This window comes from Manacus vitellinus, unplaced genomic scaffold, assembly GCF_001715985.3.
Source record: "Manacus vitellinus isolate BGI_N305 unplaced genomic scaffold, ASM171598v3 scaffold_90_pilon, whole genome shotgun sequence".
Taxonomy (NCBI): domain Eukaryota; kingdom Metazoa; phylum Chordata; class Aves; order Passeriformes; family Pipridae; genus Manacus; species Manacus vitellinus.
This window is the reverse complement of record NW_021940867.1, coordinates 1,297,268-1,314,951: the sequence shown is the minus strand read 5'-3', so window position 1 is coordinate 1,314,951 and position 17,684 is coordinate 1,297,268. Positions and strand designations below refer to the sequence as shown.

The 17,684-nt window shown below is 48.1% G+C and overlaps 1 protein-coding gene across 1 annotated transcript in view; it reads left to right on the top strand.

Annotated features, from left to right (window-relative positions):
• The first annotated feature begins 1,877 nt into the window (after positions 1-1,877).
• Positions 1,878-17,684, top strand: part of ARHGEF5 (Rho guanine nucleotide exchange factor 5) — a 35,633-nt gene continuing 19,826 nt past the window's right edge. The window contains exon 1 of the mRNA XM_018086243.2: positions 1,878-2,263. Within this exon, the coding sequence (XP_017941732.2) occupies positions 2,198-2,263 (66 nt within the window). The 5' untranslated portion in view covers positions 1,878-2,197. The remainder of the gene's footprint in view (positions 2,264-17,684) is intronic.

Genomic DNA, 17,684 nt, shown 5'->3' with positions numbered 1-17,684 from the left:
ACCAGTGTACCTAGGAGAGAATACCCAAGAATTTGAGCTGCAGATTCAGCTTTTTAATGCAGCCTACAGAGTTTTTTTACCCACGTCCCACTCAATTTCTTCTAAATTCAGATGTTTCATTCATTTACATTTATCTGACGATCTCAGATGTAATCCTGGGATCCTGTGTAATCCTGTAAAGTCTGGGACAACCTGGCACTTTTCCTTAAAACCCTGGCTGCCTGTTGGGAGGAAACACAAGGTCTTCACGCATGTACAGCTAAGGAGAGGGAAAACAAGAGACTCAGCTAATGAAGGAAACTTAAAAAATAAAAAGCCCCTCTGTTTCTTGAGTCGGGATCAGGTGGGTCAGGTGCACCCTGGAGGTAAAGCAACCAAGCGCTACAAGCTTTCTCCCCTTGCCCAAACCCAGGGGGAGGATGCAGTTATTACAGAATCACAGAATATTCTGAGTTGGAAGGAGCATCGAGTCCAGCTCTTAGCCCTGCACAGGGCCATCCCCAAGAGTCACACCGTGTGCCTGAGAGCGTTGTCCAAACGCTCCTTGAGCTCTGTCAGCCTTGGGGCTGTGCCCACTGCCCTGGGGAGCCTGGTCAGTGCCCAACCACCCTCTGGGGGAAAAACCTTTTCCCAATATCCAACCTAACCCTCCCCTGACACAGCTCCAGCCGTTCCCTCGGGTCCTGTCCCTGCTCATAGAGCAGAGGTCAGTGCCTGCCCCTCCGCGGCCCCTCGTGAGGAAGCTGCAGATGCTGTGAGGTCTGTCCTCAGGGACAGTGCTCTCTCCTCCGGGCTGAACACACCAAGTGCCCTCAGCCGCCCGTACGGCTTCCCCTCCAGGCCCTTCACCCACATTCATATTATTCAATAAAAAAAAAAAAAAAAAAAAAAAAAAAAAAGGAAGAAAATACCTTGCGCCTCGGACGCGTCGGGGGCGGCTTTTCCCGGCCGGGCGCAGGAGCGGGGAGAGAAGCGGGCACAGGACGCGCCGAGAATCCCGCGGCGGCCCCTCGCCGCCCTGCCCGCCCGGCCCGGCCCTGCCCCGCCGCGGTGCCTCGGAGCCAGGCCGCGGCCCCCGCCTCGCCAATCAGGGCGGCCCGCCTGCCTTCCTGTAGGTGTTTGCCCGGCTCACCTGGGCCCTCCGGCGCTCATGACACACCTGCGGCCCCCGCGCAGGGCGGCGGGAGGGCCGGGCGGCGCCGAGGGCGCCGGGGGGCAGCGCTGGCCCCGGCCCCGCGAGTTGCTGAGCCGGCGCAGGTAAAGCTGGGGAGGGGGGGAGGCGTTGCCGTATTCCGGGAGAGGCGTTGCTTGTTCCCGGGATCGGTGATTCCGGATAGGCGCGGGCCCTGGCGCCGGATCCCCGCGAGCCCGTCGGGGCGCACGGACGAGGGGCGCTGCCCCGCGGGCCGGGGCGGGGCGACGGCCGGGCTTCGGGCGAGCGCGGGGCGAGGGGGGACGAGGAGGGAAGGAAAGGGGAGGCAGGGCGGCCGGCCCACCATTTTAGGACCCGAGGGGGGGACGGGAGGAGATTCTCCTGGGAAGAGCCGCTCCGCTCGCTCCCGGTGCGTAGCTGCGCCGTGCGGGCGCCGTCGGACCTGCGCGGAGCCCCCCGCGCTGGGGGCGCGCGGGAGCCCCGGTGCCCGCCAAGGAGCGGTCCGATGGCCGGCTGCCCGCCCGCCCCGGGCAGCGCCGGGTCCGCATCCTTCGGCGCGGGGTCCCGCATGCCTCGCGGGGGCTCCGCGCCCCGACTGGCAGCGCCCGCCCCGCCGGAACCCCCCGCCCGCCGCCGGTAGCGGCGAGGGCCCGCAGCGGCAAGCCCGTCCCAGGCTCGGCTGCCAAGCGGCCCCGAGCCTCTTCCCGCAGAAATGGTGGTGCCTCCCACGCAGGAGCGAGATCCCACGGTGTGCTCGCTCGGGTTTTCCAGCTCCCGCCGGGAGCCGCGGCCCGGGAGCCGCGAGGCTGAACTCTGGACACTTCGTTGTTTTTCCTCCTCGCCTCGTGACTTTTATGGCCTGTCACGGAGGGAAGGCAGAGGAACGCGAGGCGAGATCCCTGCCCGCTGCTCGCTTCCTGTCTCCTTCCCGCAGTCCCGGCCACCGCGGCAACTCCGATGGCAACCCCAGCGCCCCAAACAACCTGCTGCGGGGGATTCCGAGCTCCCACGGCTCTCTCCTGACCCGTCCTGCTTCCACCACCCATGTTTGTCCTCGCGCTTGATGCTTCGTGTATTCCCAGATGTTGGCCAAAACCCGGATCAAACCTGGTAGGGATTACAGGGTCAGAGGAGGAGATCTGAGCTCAGCTCATTGGTGTTGACTTGTTGCAGACTGGACGTGGATGCTGTTGGCTTCTCCTTGAGAAGCCTGTTCCTCTTGGACCAAGCCACATCTGTAACGTGTTGTGGGAAGTTTTGTGACCTGATTCTCTGGTGTTCTGGAGTTCCTCATAACCTAAATGACTTGGAGATGGCTTGGATAAGGGCAGAGTCCTTTAAAAGGGTTGCACAGGGGGGAGGTGGCTTGTTTTGGAGGAATAATGTATGGGTGACCCAGATTTCAGAACTGTGCCTGAATTGTGCGAGCAGGAGGTATCTGTAAATCAGAGTTGAAGTTGTACCATATCTGAATTCTTCTTAATTCTTTGTTAATGTTGGGAGCAGCTCCTGTCCTGCCTGTACAGCAGCCCAGCGGTCTGGGTAGATCTCAGTGGGGTTATGTGGTCTAGGCCCTAGTGACAGCAGGGCCTGAGGTCAGTGTTCCTGCTGTCTGAAATAGTGGGACACAAATACTTCCTCTGGGAACCTCTTGTGCATCCTGATAGATTTTGCCAGTAAGAGTCTGTTCCCCCGGCCTATTATTTTTTTATTTCATCTTGCTGACTTTAGAGGGATGTTCTTACTCTTGTTCTGTTGAGTCTTATCCTTTCTTACGGTTCACTTGTTTCAAGTGCTGTCTAGCAGGAAAGAGCCAAATTACGTTATAGTTTTTGATTTTTTTTTCTGATTTTTTTCTTCTTTTTAATGTAATCTACTTTGGAGTCTGGTTTAAAGTGGGCTGTTTTATTTAATTAGTTTGTATTCATGTAAATTATGTTCAGTCTCAGTGGTTATTCCAGGCAAAATTGAAGAAACAGCCCACAAGGGATTTCAAATTCGTAATTGGAATCACATTTTGTTCCAAGGATGTTTGATTCTAAGAGTTACTGTGCTTTCTGTCATCTGGTATCTTTCCAGCTTGATGTTGTTTACTTAGTTACTGTTTAGCTAAATTATCCATAGCTAGTTTATTTCAGTAGTCATGCCTGGGAAGTTTTGCAATTCCTTTGCAACTCCTCACTGAACTCCAGCCGAATCTTTTAATGAAGTACTTAGCAGTGACTTCAGTGCAAATGTAGCTGTGCTCTACTGTTTTGGCACTTGGGCTGTACAGAGAGGAATGATTTCTCTCCTTCATGAGGTGATCACACAGTTGAAGTTTGTATCATCAGCCATTTGGGGGCAGATGCCTTAACCTGACCCCTGGCAGGTATTTACATTCCCAGCTGGTTATCACTGCATCGAATCCAGAATTCTACTAGAAAAGTAGCCAGTCTTGATTTCAAGATATCAAGCGAGAGACTGCACTAGTTCCCCAGGTAAATTATTCCAATGGCTCATTGCCCTCACTAATTTCTTATCTCAATCTGTTCCGGCCACAAAGTCTTGCTACAAGTTTTCGTGTCAGATTACAGAGCCTTCTGCTGCCAGGATGACACGTTCCAGCAGAAAGATGGCCTGTTAGCTGTGTTCAGCTCTTCCTTTTGGGAAGAGGCAGTCATGGAGGTGGAGCCTGGGTGATCAGTGGCTGAGTGTGTGGACAGGACTTCAGAGAAATGTGATTGAATAACTCATATTGCTTGGAGTTTGCCTTCACGTGATGAGTAATCCAGGCTGCTGTTGAAGGAATGATCCAGTTCTCACTCAGTCCCGATTGCAAACTCCTGCTGCTTCTCTTGGACCGGATCTAGTGACCAGGAGGCCTCAAATCAGTCCCCAGCCCTGTGGGGCAGCCACCCCTCCATCCGTGCGCCCAGGCCCGGGCTTCGTGGGGATCCTGCTCCAACTGAAAATTAACCCCCTTCCAAAATAAAAAATATGACTTTTGGATCTGGAAGTGGGATCAGGTTGTCTTGTGGCCAGACAGTATTAGGATTGCTGTGAAAGTGTAGCATGAGAAACATGGAGAGGGACCACCTCTTTCAACAGCAACCCCGCTGCCTGTGCTGGATTAGATGCCAGAGGGAAACACACGTTTAGTTCCTACGTTTTTGTGCTGAGATAAACAGGCTGTGGTTGCACAAATCCTCTCATCTGGCACTGCTGTTGAAAGAAGCTGTCATGACTACCTGCTGTCATCCATGCTGGTTCCCTGCTCCAGTCTGTTGTGAGACCACACATACACCTGTACCACCAGGAGAGACAGGGCAGTGTGGGGGTGGGAATGAGAAGGGCAAAAGATGGAACTCCTTTTAGCACTGAAGAGTGTGTGAAACTAAGGCTTGAGATACAGGAGTTGTCACAAGCACACCTTACCTTAAATCTTGATAGAAGCTAATGTGTTTTTTTCACCTCCCCTTTGCAGCAGATGTATGAGAGTAGCTGCCCTGATTTACTCAGTAGTGAAGGTTAACTCAGTTGCGTGACTTGGGAGAACTGGGTTTAGCCAGTACTGGATTTAGGTCAGCTGCATTTATGTCTTTGGTCAAGAAGCATGTGTTGCAGTTTGACTTTGTGTGTGGGAAAGAGTATCTAACATAGGAAAAAGAAGGTCTTTGCCTTGTCTGTGACACACTGGTACCTATGACAGGCTCATCAGTGCAGAAAACCATTCATGCATTTTAGATATGAGGTTCTTGGTGGTGTTCAGTGCTGAGCAAGGTGGGGTGCCCTTTTGGGAAAGCTTCATTAATCTTGTCTCTTCCATTAACAAGTGAGTCCAACTTTCCTGCTCTCACAGTGGGATTAGTTTGCTGAGACAAAATCCATTCCCCATCTCTTCTTTTGAACACCATTCCTTCAAGTGCCATGCAGAGCACTGCAGGGGATGAGGAACTGAGCCTGTGGTGGAGGCTTGTTTTGAGCTCATGGTTTGGGGCTTGGATTAAAAGTGACATGAAGTCAAAGCAGAAATTCCCATGACTTTAGTACAAGTTCGGGGCAAGGTCAAGGGGAGGACTATTGGTTTTGATAGTGGGAAAAGTTTAGAAGGGGGAAGGAAGGTGATTACCATGACATGTGTACAAATATACGTAGATAAACAGACATACATATGTAAATATATGCAAAATAGAGGGTGTTCTGATGCTAGGAGAGTTTGAGGAGGAGTGACTGTAGAAACTGTAATTGGATAGTACACAAGGAGTGAACTGAGATGGGAGGAACACATGAACCTGCTGCTCAGAAAATACTGCATTAAGGCAGAGTTGGCCATAAATTTGCTTCCTGAAAACATACCCTATTTGCATCGTCACACAGAAGTGTGTGACATTTAAACGTCAAACCACCTCTCTGTAACCTCAAATTGAACATCCAGCTGCAGGCAGGGGCCTCAGTGTGTGAGGTCCACTGCCCATGGCCTCACTGGTGCTCAGAGTACATTTAGTTCCTGCCACTGATCGTACACAAAAATTCCCAAATCTTTACCTGGATCAGGCTGAGGTGGTGCTCAGTGGGATCCACAAGCTTGGTGGCCCCCTGCATGTGCCACCCATGGGCAGAGCAGAGTTGGACACTGGTGAGCAGACACAGCCTTGCACAGGGTGTGGCTGGAGGAGAGGTGAGGAACGGCTCCTGCTTCGATAAATCCAGCAGTAGAGTTTGTAAATCCAAACACAACCCTCTGGAGGAGAGGGGATTAAGATCTTGGTCATATTAGGGCACGATGTGTTCAGATTGTAGGAGCCCAGGGATAATCAGGGGACACTTGGGATACAAGCAGACCTGTAACCAGTTGGATATGGTCCTTGGTCACAGCTGCCACGGCGTGGCTGCCATGGCTACACTTTCGTAGTCAGTAATAGAAACAGATGCCCAGAGCAGTGTTAAACTAACACATATGCCACTAGTGGGGAGAAGAAGATGCTTTGCTTGAAGTCTTGCTGGGCAGCTACAAAAAGTAAGGATGTGTAAGTTGTATGGTATGTGTGCCTTACACTCACAAAAAATTTATGAGTGTAATGATCAAAAGTGCCTACAAATACACTTTGAATAGACTAAATCTTAACTGGGCCCTTATATCTTCACTACAGATTCCTGTCCTGTGAGGAGGAACTGGTGGAGACTTGGTAAAGCACATGGGTAAGACTTGCTGGTACAGCCCATTTTACAGAAGGAAGGCTGCTGCAGCCGTACCCGTGTCTAGCAAAGCTCTGATGCTGTAGCTGGGCCTGGACTCCAGGCAAAATCCTTTTGGCATGGACTAAGCCTGAGTTTAGATGTGGAAATTCTGCTGTAGGTGTTCCATAGTGCAGGCATCCAAGGATAACTGAACTGAACTGTAATCTGCCTGCAACATTTGAGTTCATCTCCTCTCTGAGGTACTCTGAGATCACTGTCTGATTTTACAGGTGAGCCAGGCTGAGAGTGAAGTTGAGAAGGTGCTGTATGTATCTGTTTTCCCACTGTTGCTGGATTTATAGAAGAGATGTTCTGAGTATGCTGCCAGCTCTGCAGGACAGGGACAGTGTCTCAGTGCATAGTATTTAGAACAGTGAGGATTTGGTCCTGATTGTTGGTATTTCAGATGGCTCAAATAACTCTTCTTGATGTTTGTTGCTTCTCTTTTTCTGTGACTCACCTTAAACATGGAGATATTTCAGGCTGGAGTCTGGGTGCAATATAGCTGATAGATTTTGTGCCTGTTTTTAAAATGATGTACTTCTCTCTCCCTTCTCTACCCTTCCCCATAGAATATCCCGAGTTGGGATCCACGGGGACCTGCAAGGATCATTGAAGTCCAACTCCTGGGAAAGATGTTTTCTCCTGGAAAGGCATATTCCAGGCAAGCAGAAGCTCAGGATGGGCAGTGGGGGTAGCACTGAGAATGCTGCAGTGCAACACACCACCCTGTCAAGACTTTGTGCTGTGACAAACCCTGAGGCAGAGAGAGGATGCTGTGGGGAAAGACAAGCAAAGGGAAGTGGGACTGTCCCTATTTTTATAGCAAACTATGGGTTGTGGTGTGTTTTCTTACATGTGCAAGTGACTGGGGAAGATGGGTTTACCTCTCAAGTCATCCAGTAATTTCTTAGTAACAACTGGTGCTGTGTGGAAGCATGGGAAATACATTACTGTGCTCTTCCTCACCCCTGGGCACAGCTGGGAGGAGGGGATGTGCTGTAAGTGCAGGTGGGGGAGACTGAAAGGGAAGCTCTAAGGTGTTCCTGTAGGCACAGGGTGAACACTGCCCATTTCTGTGCCATCTGGGAAGTCAGTCTTCCTCTGATGTTGCTCCTACAGTTCACTTTGTCTTCCTGCCCCTGCACAATGAACAAACTGAGCTGTTTCATTTTGGAGAGGTGCAGAGATGAGCAATTTGGACGTATGCTGGAGCAATGAAATTTGCCTTATCCTGGAAGAGCAAGGCCAGGCATGCAAGTTATGTGATTGTAGTGTGTGCTCTGACCAGTCACAAGGGAGGGTCAGGGCCTTAAAAGGCAGCTAAAAATGGTGTCTGCATGTATAGAAAAGTCACGACAGCTGAGTTGCCCAGTGGGTGTTATCAGATATACCCACAGACATTTTTCTTTCATTCCATACCAGCATCATTTTTACCTATTCAGCTGTTGAGTGTGTAATAGCAGTGATATCAAAGGCTTGAAAACAGAGGGTAAAAGGGGAAAAATGGATTGACTCCGACTCTGATAGTCATAGCAAAATGACTTTAAAAGAAAAGGCGAGGTATGCTGAATTGTGTGCAAGATGAAACCTGGCATGATTAAAACTCTCAAGAAGAAAATCTACCCTAAAGTGTACTATGTTTCACTAGAAAGTTGCCTTTGAAAAATTAATTTGAAAGATGGCATTGTACAAAGTTTGGTTGTGACCACTTGAAAGAGGGAACAAAGTGCATTTAAAGGGGAAAAAGTACTCACAGATGCAGGAGACTAATACAGAAGTGTTGAGGTAAATGTGCAAAACCATGGTTTTGAACAGCAGATAGTTTTGTGCTTAGAGGAAGCAAGAAATGTCTGATGCTGTATGTCCTAAATTCATAAAATTGATGGAATTGGAGAAAGGGTCTCACCTGAATGTGGACACAGTGAGAAAAGACAGCTGTGAATATCTGATGTGTGAGAGTTTATGGGGGTGGGAGCTTTCTTTGAGCAGTGAGACCCCCACACTACAACAAGTGTGATACCAGAGTAACACTGACCCAGAACGAGCCAAAAAACTAATTACTGTGTGAAAAAGGTGTCTGTTGTTTGTAGTAAACAACTTTACAGCAGAAAAGGAAAATATCCTAGTACCTGTCTTGTTATCTTGAAGCGCTTGGAGGCAAAAGACACAGAAGGAAGGAACAGAGTGAGCAGTCGATATATTTTTGTCGGTGAAGGGATTGCTTAAATAAGACTTTGCTTATGGCTGCAATCAGATACAGAGTTTATAACAGGGCTTTGCATATTCAGTACACTGAGCAGCCACTCCCTGACTAATCCTCAGAGTATGGCTGTGAGGTAGGAGGGGTTAGAATTACCTCAGCTGCACAGATGACCCTCAGACGGGCAGAAACTGCTGGAAACTGCCAGAATTAGGAACTGGTGATTCTGCTAGATAAGGTCTGGGGATGAAGGCATAGTTCTTGGTTGCCTTAAGAAACCCCAAAAAGCAGTTACAATATAAACCCTCTGTAGATCCTTCCTTTAATAAATGACTGCAGCGGGGAATTGAAGGAAGGAGAGCTCCTAATATCCTAACGTGTGTGTTCCCCTTTCAGCCTGGATTATGTTATTGATGATAAGTTACCCTTTGTGGACCCACTGGCTTGAAATTTCTAGTGGCTGCACCAATGTTTAACTGCTCATAACCTGTAGCTGTTGGTAGAGGCAAGACTTAAAATGGCAGGATGCATCCTTGTCACCTCCTGTGAAGGTTAGTGCGGATAGAGCAGGAATAGCCAAAAGTTCAGAGTGCTGAGGTGTTGCCCGTGTGTGCACCAAAAGCAGCAATGCTGTATGTCCTGCTGTAGGCAGAGCTGTAATTTCACCTTCCCTGGTACACCTGGAAGAGGAGAGGTGATGGATTCAGTAACAGGCAGATAATATTTGTGCTGAAAGTTGGGTTCCTTGAGTGTATCAGTGGCAGAAGTAAGATTTAAGGCCCGTTTTCCAGACAGGAAGGTGTTTAGGTAGAGGACTCTAGAAAGGAGAGCTCTGACTCTTCCCTCCTTCTTGGGCATGGTCCACACTCCCAATCTTTCCCCCTTCAAGCCCCTCTGGTGCTCTGATCTTTCTCAAACTACAGTGGTCACACCACATCGTGCTCTTTGCTGTTACATCCAGTGATTTTTTTTCAAGCATTTTGCCCACTTGGGCAGTGTCAGAAGATACAACTGAGAGCCACCTGTGAGGCTGAGCTGGAGGAACTCCACTGCATCTCGTTGACCTTGGGAGACATGGGATGTTTATGTGTTTATTTATGCCCCGCTGATCAAAGCGTGTTGCAGGTAATGGGAAAAAGAATGAGCTGAGTCTTGGGTTTCATTTACCTGGTGCCTGTAGCTTCCCAGGGGAAGTCTCTCATGGATGCTAAGGTATGCAGCAGTCCAATTAGAATATAGGATGCACGCTTGCGTGGGCTGGTGGACGCGAGGGCACCGAGGACTTTGCATTCCTTAGCTGGAGCTGTTTGTGACCGTGCCATAAAAGAGGTAAAGGAAATTGTATCGGGTCGGTTTTCCACTATTAGTCACAGTGACTTAGGAGTTAAGTTGCCTCATGTACTAATTTCTCACTGAAGTCACGAGGTGAATTTGAGGCCCACAAACCTTATTTTACTCCTCTGCGTTGCCATCTGATAGGGTTGGACCTGGGAGGGGAAAGAGAGAGGTGGTTTTACATGCCACAGGGTTGAGGAAAAGGAAGCCGTAGGCCAGTCAAGGAGAGTCAGAGTCGATGTCTTCAAAGACTCCCAAAGGGCAATCTCAGGATTGTAATTGCTCACCTAATATCTGAAGAGCCATGGAGCCATCAAAGAGTACTATTTTAGGAAATCTTGAAGAGTGGTGGTGGGAAGCACACTTTGCCCACTAATTCATATGCAGAAAAATGAAAATGGAGGGAGGAAGGAATAAAATATCTGTAATTGTTCCTTGTGCGTTGAAACTCGTTTAATTATTAGAATGGGAAAAATTTTGTAATAAGTGCGTCATAGAAATGCTAGTGATGTTTCTAAGCTGGTATAAAATCAATCCTTTAAATTAATCCAGACTCGGAGGTGAAAGTGCACTTTCACTGCACGTGAAAGTATGAGGGCAAAATTTTTGCCCATTGACAAATAAGGGAAGATATTGCTGAAATAGAGAATATCAGTATTGTTGATCTGTGTGTGCAATTTCTAAATTCTTTTTAAGATTGTACCTGTAGGGCTCTACTTTTTTTTTTTTTTTTAATTTATAATATGTTCTGTTAATTACAGTATTAGAAACTAAAGCTAAATCTTAACTACAACATCTGTGAGCTGTAATTACTTCTATAAACTTTGAAATAAGGTAGTGGTAATTGGTGAAGCTAGTTATAAAAAGCATTTCATAAGATTGATGTATATCAGTTACACCATTTAAACCCCTGATTTATACATCTTTTCACAGCTCATTCTGAAAGACAAGGTCATAAGAATGTCTTCCCCTCCCCTTCCATTTGGAGTGTTTCCATGTTAGACTTTGCAGAGGGTTTCAGGAGGTTTCCAGGGCTTTCCCTAGGATCTCCTTCATGTTGCTACTTGTTTTCAGAGTTGTTCACAGGGGCTGTCTGCCATGGAACATCCTCTGAGACCCAGTCCTTTGCTGAAGAGAGAAGGCTGTCTTTGGGTTCATGGGAATGATAGAGTCAGTGGCAATAACGAGACAAGGAAACATTAAACCATAAAAATAATGGCTTTGGAAATGTTTGTAAATCCGATTTTGAATATCCTGCTTCCCCTAGTGCCCCCTTCTCAGCTGGAAGGGGAGCAGACGTGTTTCCAGCAGAGGGACAGGAGTGTAGAATTTCCCTGCTGTGCCGCTCCTGTTCTGTGTGGGCTGCTGAGGGAGCATCTGCTCCTGTGACTGAGGTGCTTGGCAGTCACATGTGGAGAGACACCCACGCTGGAGTGTCAGGGACTTACTTGCAGATCCTGGGTGTGGTTTCACCGTAACTTAGGTCCAAGTCCAGGTTTCTGCTTCCCTGCTTGCCAACCCGGTGCCCAGCCCCCAGTTCTTGTCCACTCCTTGCAGTCGTTGCCACAGGTTGTACATCTGCTCCAGGGTCCCCAGCACAGGAAGGACATGGAGCTGTTGGAGCAAGTCCAGAGGAGGCACCAAGATGATCAGAGGGCTGGAGCAGCTCTGCTGTGAGGAAAGGCTGGGAGAGTTGGGATTGTTCAGTCGGAAAACTAAAGGCTTCAGGGTGACCTAATTGTGCCCTTCCAGTACCTGAAGGGGCTACAAGAAAGATAGAGACTATTTACAAAGGCCTGGAGTGACAGAACAAGGGGCAATGGCTTCAAAGTGACAGAGAATAGGTTTAGATTGACTATTAGGAAGAAATTCTTCCCTGTGAGGATGGTGAGGCCCTGGCACAGGTTTCTCAGAGAAGCTGTTGATGTCCCATCCCTGGAAATGTCCAAGGCCAGGTTGGATGGGGCTCTGAGCAACCTGGGCTAGTGGAAGGTGTCCCTGCCCATGGCAGGGGGGTTGGAACGAGGTGATCTTTAATGTCCCTTCCAGTCCAGGCCATTCTATGATTCTATATGCAGCTACTGCAGGGAGCTGTCATGTTTACCTTTATTTATTTATTTTTTTCTCCTGTGTCACACCTTTATGCTGCTCACGTCACTCTGCTCCTGGGTTGTTTTTTTGCCTAGACAACTCCCTGGGATGGCTCACATGTGCACTGGCATGAGGGAGATGATGGCAGCAACCTGGATGCATAGTAAGTTAGTCTGTTCTGGATTTCAGAGTGCCACATCAAGAGTTAATGAAAATTTATTAAGACCTGATTCCAGGTGGTGTTGGATAATTTCTACAGTCAGCAGTAGAAGGAGGTGAAGGAGTTCTATTTTTATTTTTATTTTTTTATGGAGTGGAGCATAAACAAATGGACTTTGCAGAATATTGGGCCTGCCAAATTCAATTATTCATCTTTGTTAACCCAGTTACATCACAGTATATTTTGCTGCCAGTTTTTTAGTTTCTGGTAGCTCATGTAGCTCACTGCATCAAGCCTAAATACTCTGCACTGTCATCAGTTCAATCTGCTGAGAACCTGGGATAAGGCAGAGAGGGAAGGGAGGAGTTGCCCTTCCTCTCCTTAGTCACAAATTCAGGCTTAACATTAAAAATTAAGATAAACCTAGACAGCGAGGTCTAATTTTTGAATCATATTTAGTTTTTCAAGCCTGTTCCTCACCCCTTAAAGCCCATACATCCATTTTTCTGAATTGTAAGCCAAAATTCTCACATAACCACATGATTCCAGGGAGAGGGACTATATGAAAAACAGAAAATATTGGGATGTGCACAATAAATCTATGCTAGTTGGCCATGCAAGTGTTGGACCGTGAGTAACAACAAGTTTTCCTTGTGTTTGCATTAGTACCTTCCTATTCAGCACCCACACAATTCCTGTGGCTTTGGGTGTGTGAAGCTATTTTTCCACGGGGGAGAGGGAAGGGGTCCCCTCTGGTGCTTTCCCACATTTACATTGCTTAAAACATTTTATTTATATCTAATACTTTTTGCTTCCAATAGCAAATTTGTCCCATTGTGCTCGTAGCTTCTTCGATCTGAGGGCACCAATTAAACTTCCAAGAAAGAATGGTTTGTTCCCTGAAAAGCTGGGTTAGGGGAGGGTTGTACCAAAATCTGTTTTCCCCACACACATCCCTACATCCCTTTTGAATGGACTTCTTTTTCTCTACTTTAGCTGCAGTTTTCAGTACAAAGCTCCATCACTGTTACAGTATTGCCAGGTATTTTTGATTATGATACAAATAGCATTACTTTTTAAAACCTCGTTACTGGAGTCATAATTAAAAACACTATGGGGTGTTCAGCTAAGGCTAAAAAGGTGCATTCTGAAGGCACATATGAGGACAAATGTGTGTGTGATTTTGTTGTTGTTGCTGTCTCTTGGTATGCTGACATCATTCTTTTTTTTACTGTTCTCTCCAGTTGATAGTACAATATTGAAGCCATGGCACAGGTTCTGCTACTGTTTTGGCTGATGACAGTGTGCTGTCACCAGCATGGTATGATATACGAGTGCAGTTTTGTGGGTATTTTAGGAATTTTTTTGGTTGCATCATCTGCAGCTTTATCATCTGTCCTGCGGGGCTCTGACAGCTACCAGAAATCTTACTGTTTCCGAGGCTGGCTGTGAAAGAGGTTATATTACGTGTTTGCCAAGCAAATCAGGTGGGTAAGTTCAGAGGCCCTCTGTGCAGGGGAGGACAGTTTGTCCCAGTTCAGTTTGCTGGATATTGTCCCTCGTTATCTGTAGGTTCACTGTGCTCGGGATGGGTACAGGTAACGTGACAACAGCTGTGCTCAGCAATGGTTCCACTGTGCAGTCTGGGCAAGGCCAGGCTTTCAAGTGCGTTTCCAAGTCCTTTGATGTTTTAATGGCATTTGCATCTGTCAAAATGGTTTGGTGCAAACATTAGCATTCTTTAATCTGAGACTCAAAAACAGCAGCGTGGGATTCTGGCTCATGCTTCTGTAGCGTAGTGAGAGACTGTGAGATTTCTGCTTCTGACTGGAGAGTCTCTCTCATGCAGGTCCTGAATCATTCTGCTCAGAGGGGAACTGGGAACTCCTCAACTTTGTAGCAAATATGCCATCTAGGAATGTGTACAGCATGTTGCTGGCACCCACAACTGCATAAAAAAGTAGGAAAGTTATTTGGGAAGTCCTTTTGTGCCCCAGATGTTTCTGTCAGTTGTCTCTCCATTCCCAGGGTTTGTAGAGAGACCTGCACAGGGCAACTTGCAGTGACTCAGTACATTGCTTTCCCTGTGGGAATTGTGCTATCCACCTAGTGGTGTCAATAGTCTTTCTACAAAGCTCAAGCAGTGAGAACCATACACTGTTCTTGTTTACTCTCGTGCTAGAAAGTATGCAGAATATCTAGAAGACTACTGCAGAATATCAAGACTCACTTATTACTTCTATGAATATAAACTTAAGCTCTGCTTAGAGTGAACTGGGTTTTTTGCTATACAGGTCACCCCATTTTATCTGAAGAATGAGTCACTTTTATTGCATCTCTGGGAAGTGCAATGTGCAATCCAAGCCACGTTCTTCACTCGCTGTTTGCCAGATGTTCAGTAGCAATTTCCAAGGTGAAATTTTGTTCTACCCAAAATGAGTTTCTTTGACTTTTTTTTTGTTAGCATTAAATATTATAATTTACTTAAATGTAGAAAAGTTATCCTTAATTTTTTTTCCCCCAATTAGTGAGTCATTAGATAATTAATAGGCTCCGTGTATCTTGAGTGAAAGCTGGTGAGATGCTACTGGGTGTGTTAAAACTCGGGCAAACTGCACTGATGTGCCCAGGAGGTCTCATTTGCTTTCCTCAAGCTTCAGTAGCAGCTCAGATGCATTTTCCAGGAGACTGGGCGCTATTGGCAGGTTTGTTTTGTTCTTTCCTGCCTAAGACACTTGAGGCAGCTCCTGGTTCTACAGTAGAAGACTCTACGTTATTTGGGCACACGCCTTTTAGATCGCCTTTCTTGCTCTATACATCCTTTCCTTTAGCAAGCTCCTTCTGCTCTCCAGAGTCCTTCTGCAGTCCAAAGCTGACTCCATGTAACATTATTTCCCTCCTTCATTCTTATCTCCAGTGCCCTGTGTAATCTCTTCCTGAGCTCAAGAGTTTTGACCCCACTCCTTCACCTCCCTTGATGGGTTGTACAGTGATAGAGCAGCCCAGGGTGGTGTGTGAAGACGGGGGACTGTTTCTTTGCAGAGGGCATCTCTCATATGGAGGAAACATCCAGCTGAGAAACCTGGCCTAAACATGGCCAGAGTAGCTGTGTCAAAATAAAAATTCAGGCTTGTGGCAAGTTTTGTCTCAGCGCAGTTGCTCCGACCCCTTTTCTGGGTTTCTCACCAAACTGAAATAATGCATGGCCTCCTGGGAGAGAGGGTGCTCTCCTGCACACTGAACTCTGGATTTTGTAGGAGACAGGCTGGCTCTGAGCTGCTCCCCAGTGATCCAACTCATAGAATCATAGAATGTTAAGTGGTTGGAAGGGACCTTAAAGTATCACCTAGTTCCAATCCCCCTGCCATGGGTAGGGTCACCTCCCACTAGACCAGGTTGCTCAGACTCTCATCCAACCTGGCCTTGAGCACTTCCAGGAATGGGTCATCCACAGGACATCCACAGCCTCCCCCGGCAGCCTGTTCCTATGCCTCACCATCCTCACAGTAAAAAATTTGTTCCTAGTATCTCCCCTCTTTCAACTCCTTTTAAAGTGTACATGAACTGCATGAAGGAGATGGTTAAGCTAAGCTGAAACAGCAGGAAGAGGCTCAGGGCGGCCTTTTTGCGCTTTGGGTGGGTGTTAGAGCCAACATGGAGCTCTTTGGAGCTCTTTCCCACCTCAGCTGCAGCACTTAAAGCTGGCATTGGCATTTCCACACCAAGCTGTGGCTGTGCCAGCAAGGATATGCCCAAACGATGGACTACTTGGGAAAGCCTTTGTTTTAATATCAGTGTCCTTGCCCACGCCGCCCAGAGGTTGTCGTGAGTGGCCTTCTCATGGACAGAGGCTCACTGCTGCCTTGAGGCAATAAAGGAGATCCATGGAGAAGAGCTCGGGATGCACCGAGCAGCTGCCCAGCGGATGCGGAGTGTCCCTGGCTCATCCCGGCGTCACAGGGCAGGATTTTCTGTGCTGGGAGCGTGTTTGCAGCAGCCTGGGCGTGTGGGCTGCCCTGGTGCCTGTGGCAGGGGAGCAGGATGGGGAGTGGGGGCAGAGGGCGGCCGGGCGGCTCCCGGCACCACGCGAGGAGGCCGAGGGTGGCAGAGGGAAAGCTACGGCTCTCCTCCTCCTCTACGGCTCTCCTCTCCTCCTCTACGGAGGAGGAGGATCTCAGGGCTCCACTTGTGTGCAGCCTTGTTTCCTGGCTGGTTGCAGGGCTTGTCTGTGCATGATAGCACTTGTTATTGCTCCTTTCTTGTTTGTTGGAGAAGGGGGGAGGGAAGGTGAGATACTTTCTATTTAAAACCAGAAGTGTTTGTCATCTCCGTCCAGGTGAATTAACCCACACTGGAAGGAAGTACAACATTCATGGTGCCTTTTGTAATCTGGGAAAGCCGTGGATTGATGTGTGCATCATCGCAGGAATTGCTTTGTTCACTCCTGCTTTCACTTCTGTTCTGCTTACCTGGCCACTCTCTGCACCCTTCCCCTCTCAAATTTTGTGCTTCTGACTGCAGTAGGGCCAAGCATTGCCCCTTTGTTTTCATGCTGGCATGTGGCCAGCTGCTCTCTCCTGTCATTCCAGCTTGCAGTGGGTTTGTACACCCAGAGTCACTCACAGGTTAGATGCCTGTGAGCTGAAGTCTGGGGTTTCCAGGCCCTCTTGGGAGGCTTTATCTCAACAGGGCACATCAGATCACCTCATTTCACAAACAGAGCACATGAGGGAATGATGGCAAGCTCAACATCTCATCCAGAAAGAGCTGGGAAAGATCAGAAAGCCCCAAAAGTGTAAACAGTGAAGTATCTGTGAGAGCTGGTGTAGCCTGGTAGAAGCTGGCAGTTGCTAGATAGGTTCATGTATGCTTGTCTGTCATTGGCCCTACTGAAAATGCTGATTGAAGGTTTACTGTGGCTCGCTGAGCTCCCTGGGGTCTCCTGGGCCCTCCTCTGCTGGAGCTGACTGCAGTAGGAGCACAACATGGCAGAGCTCCGTAGGCATTCTCTTCTGGTAATTACTGGGCTCTTGTATATAGACTGCAGGTGCTGTCAGTCTTGTTTTATTATTTCCTCTTCCATCTCCATGAAATCCTTACTCCAGACATCTGCGTCTTTCGCTATGGTGCACCCAGCCTTCAAGCAGGAGCTTAACTGTTTCCCTGACTAGATGCTTAATTCCTCCCCCACTGTCTCTGCAGAAGGTTTGCCTGCTCCTTCTCTTGCTTCACTTCCCAAAGCTTCTCTCTTGCTCTCCCCGAGGTGTGCAAAACACCTGGCAGTAATATGATGAGACAAATCTCACTTGGCAGCTTCCAGTGTTGATGTGCTGTGCACCTCCCTCTACCCTGTCTCCCAGTATTATCATGGAACTGCTCCAAATGCAGCTTTAAACTTGTCCTTTCACCTGTCCAAATCCCTTGCAACAGAGCCATGGAAGTGGAAACTGGGCTTTTAAGCCTAATAAGAGGATATTCGGTGTACATCAGCAGAGTGAGCAAGACTTCTGCCCCTCACAGAG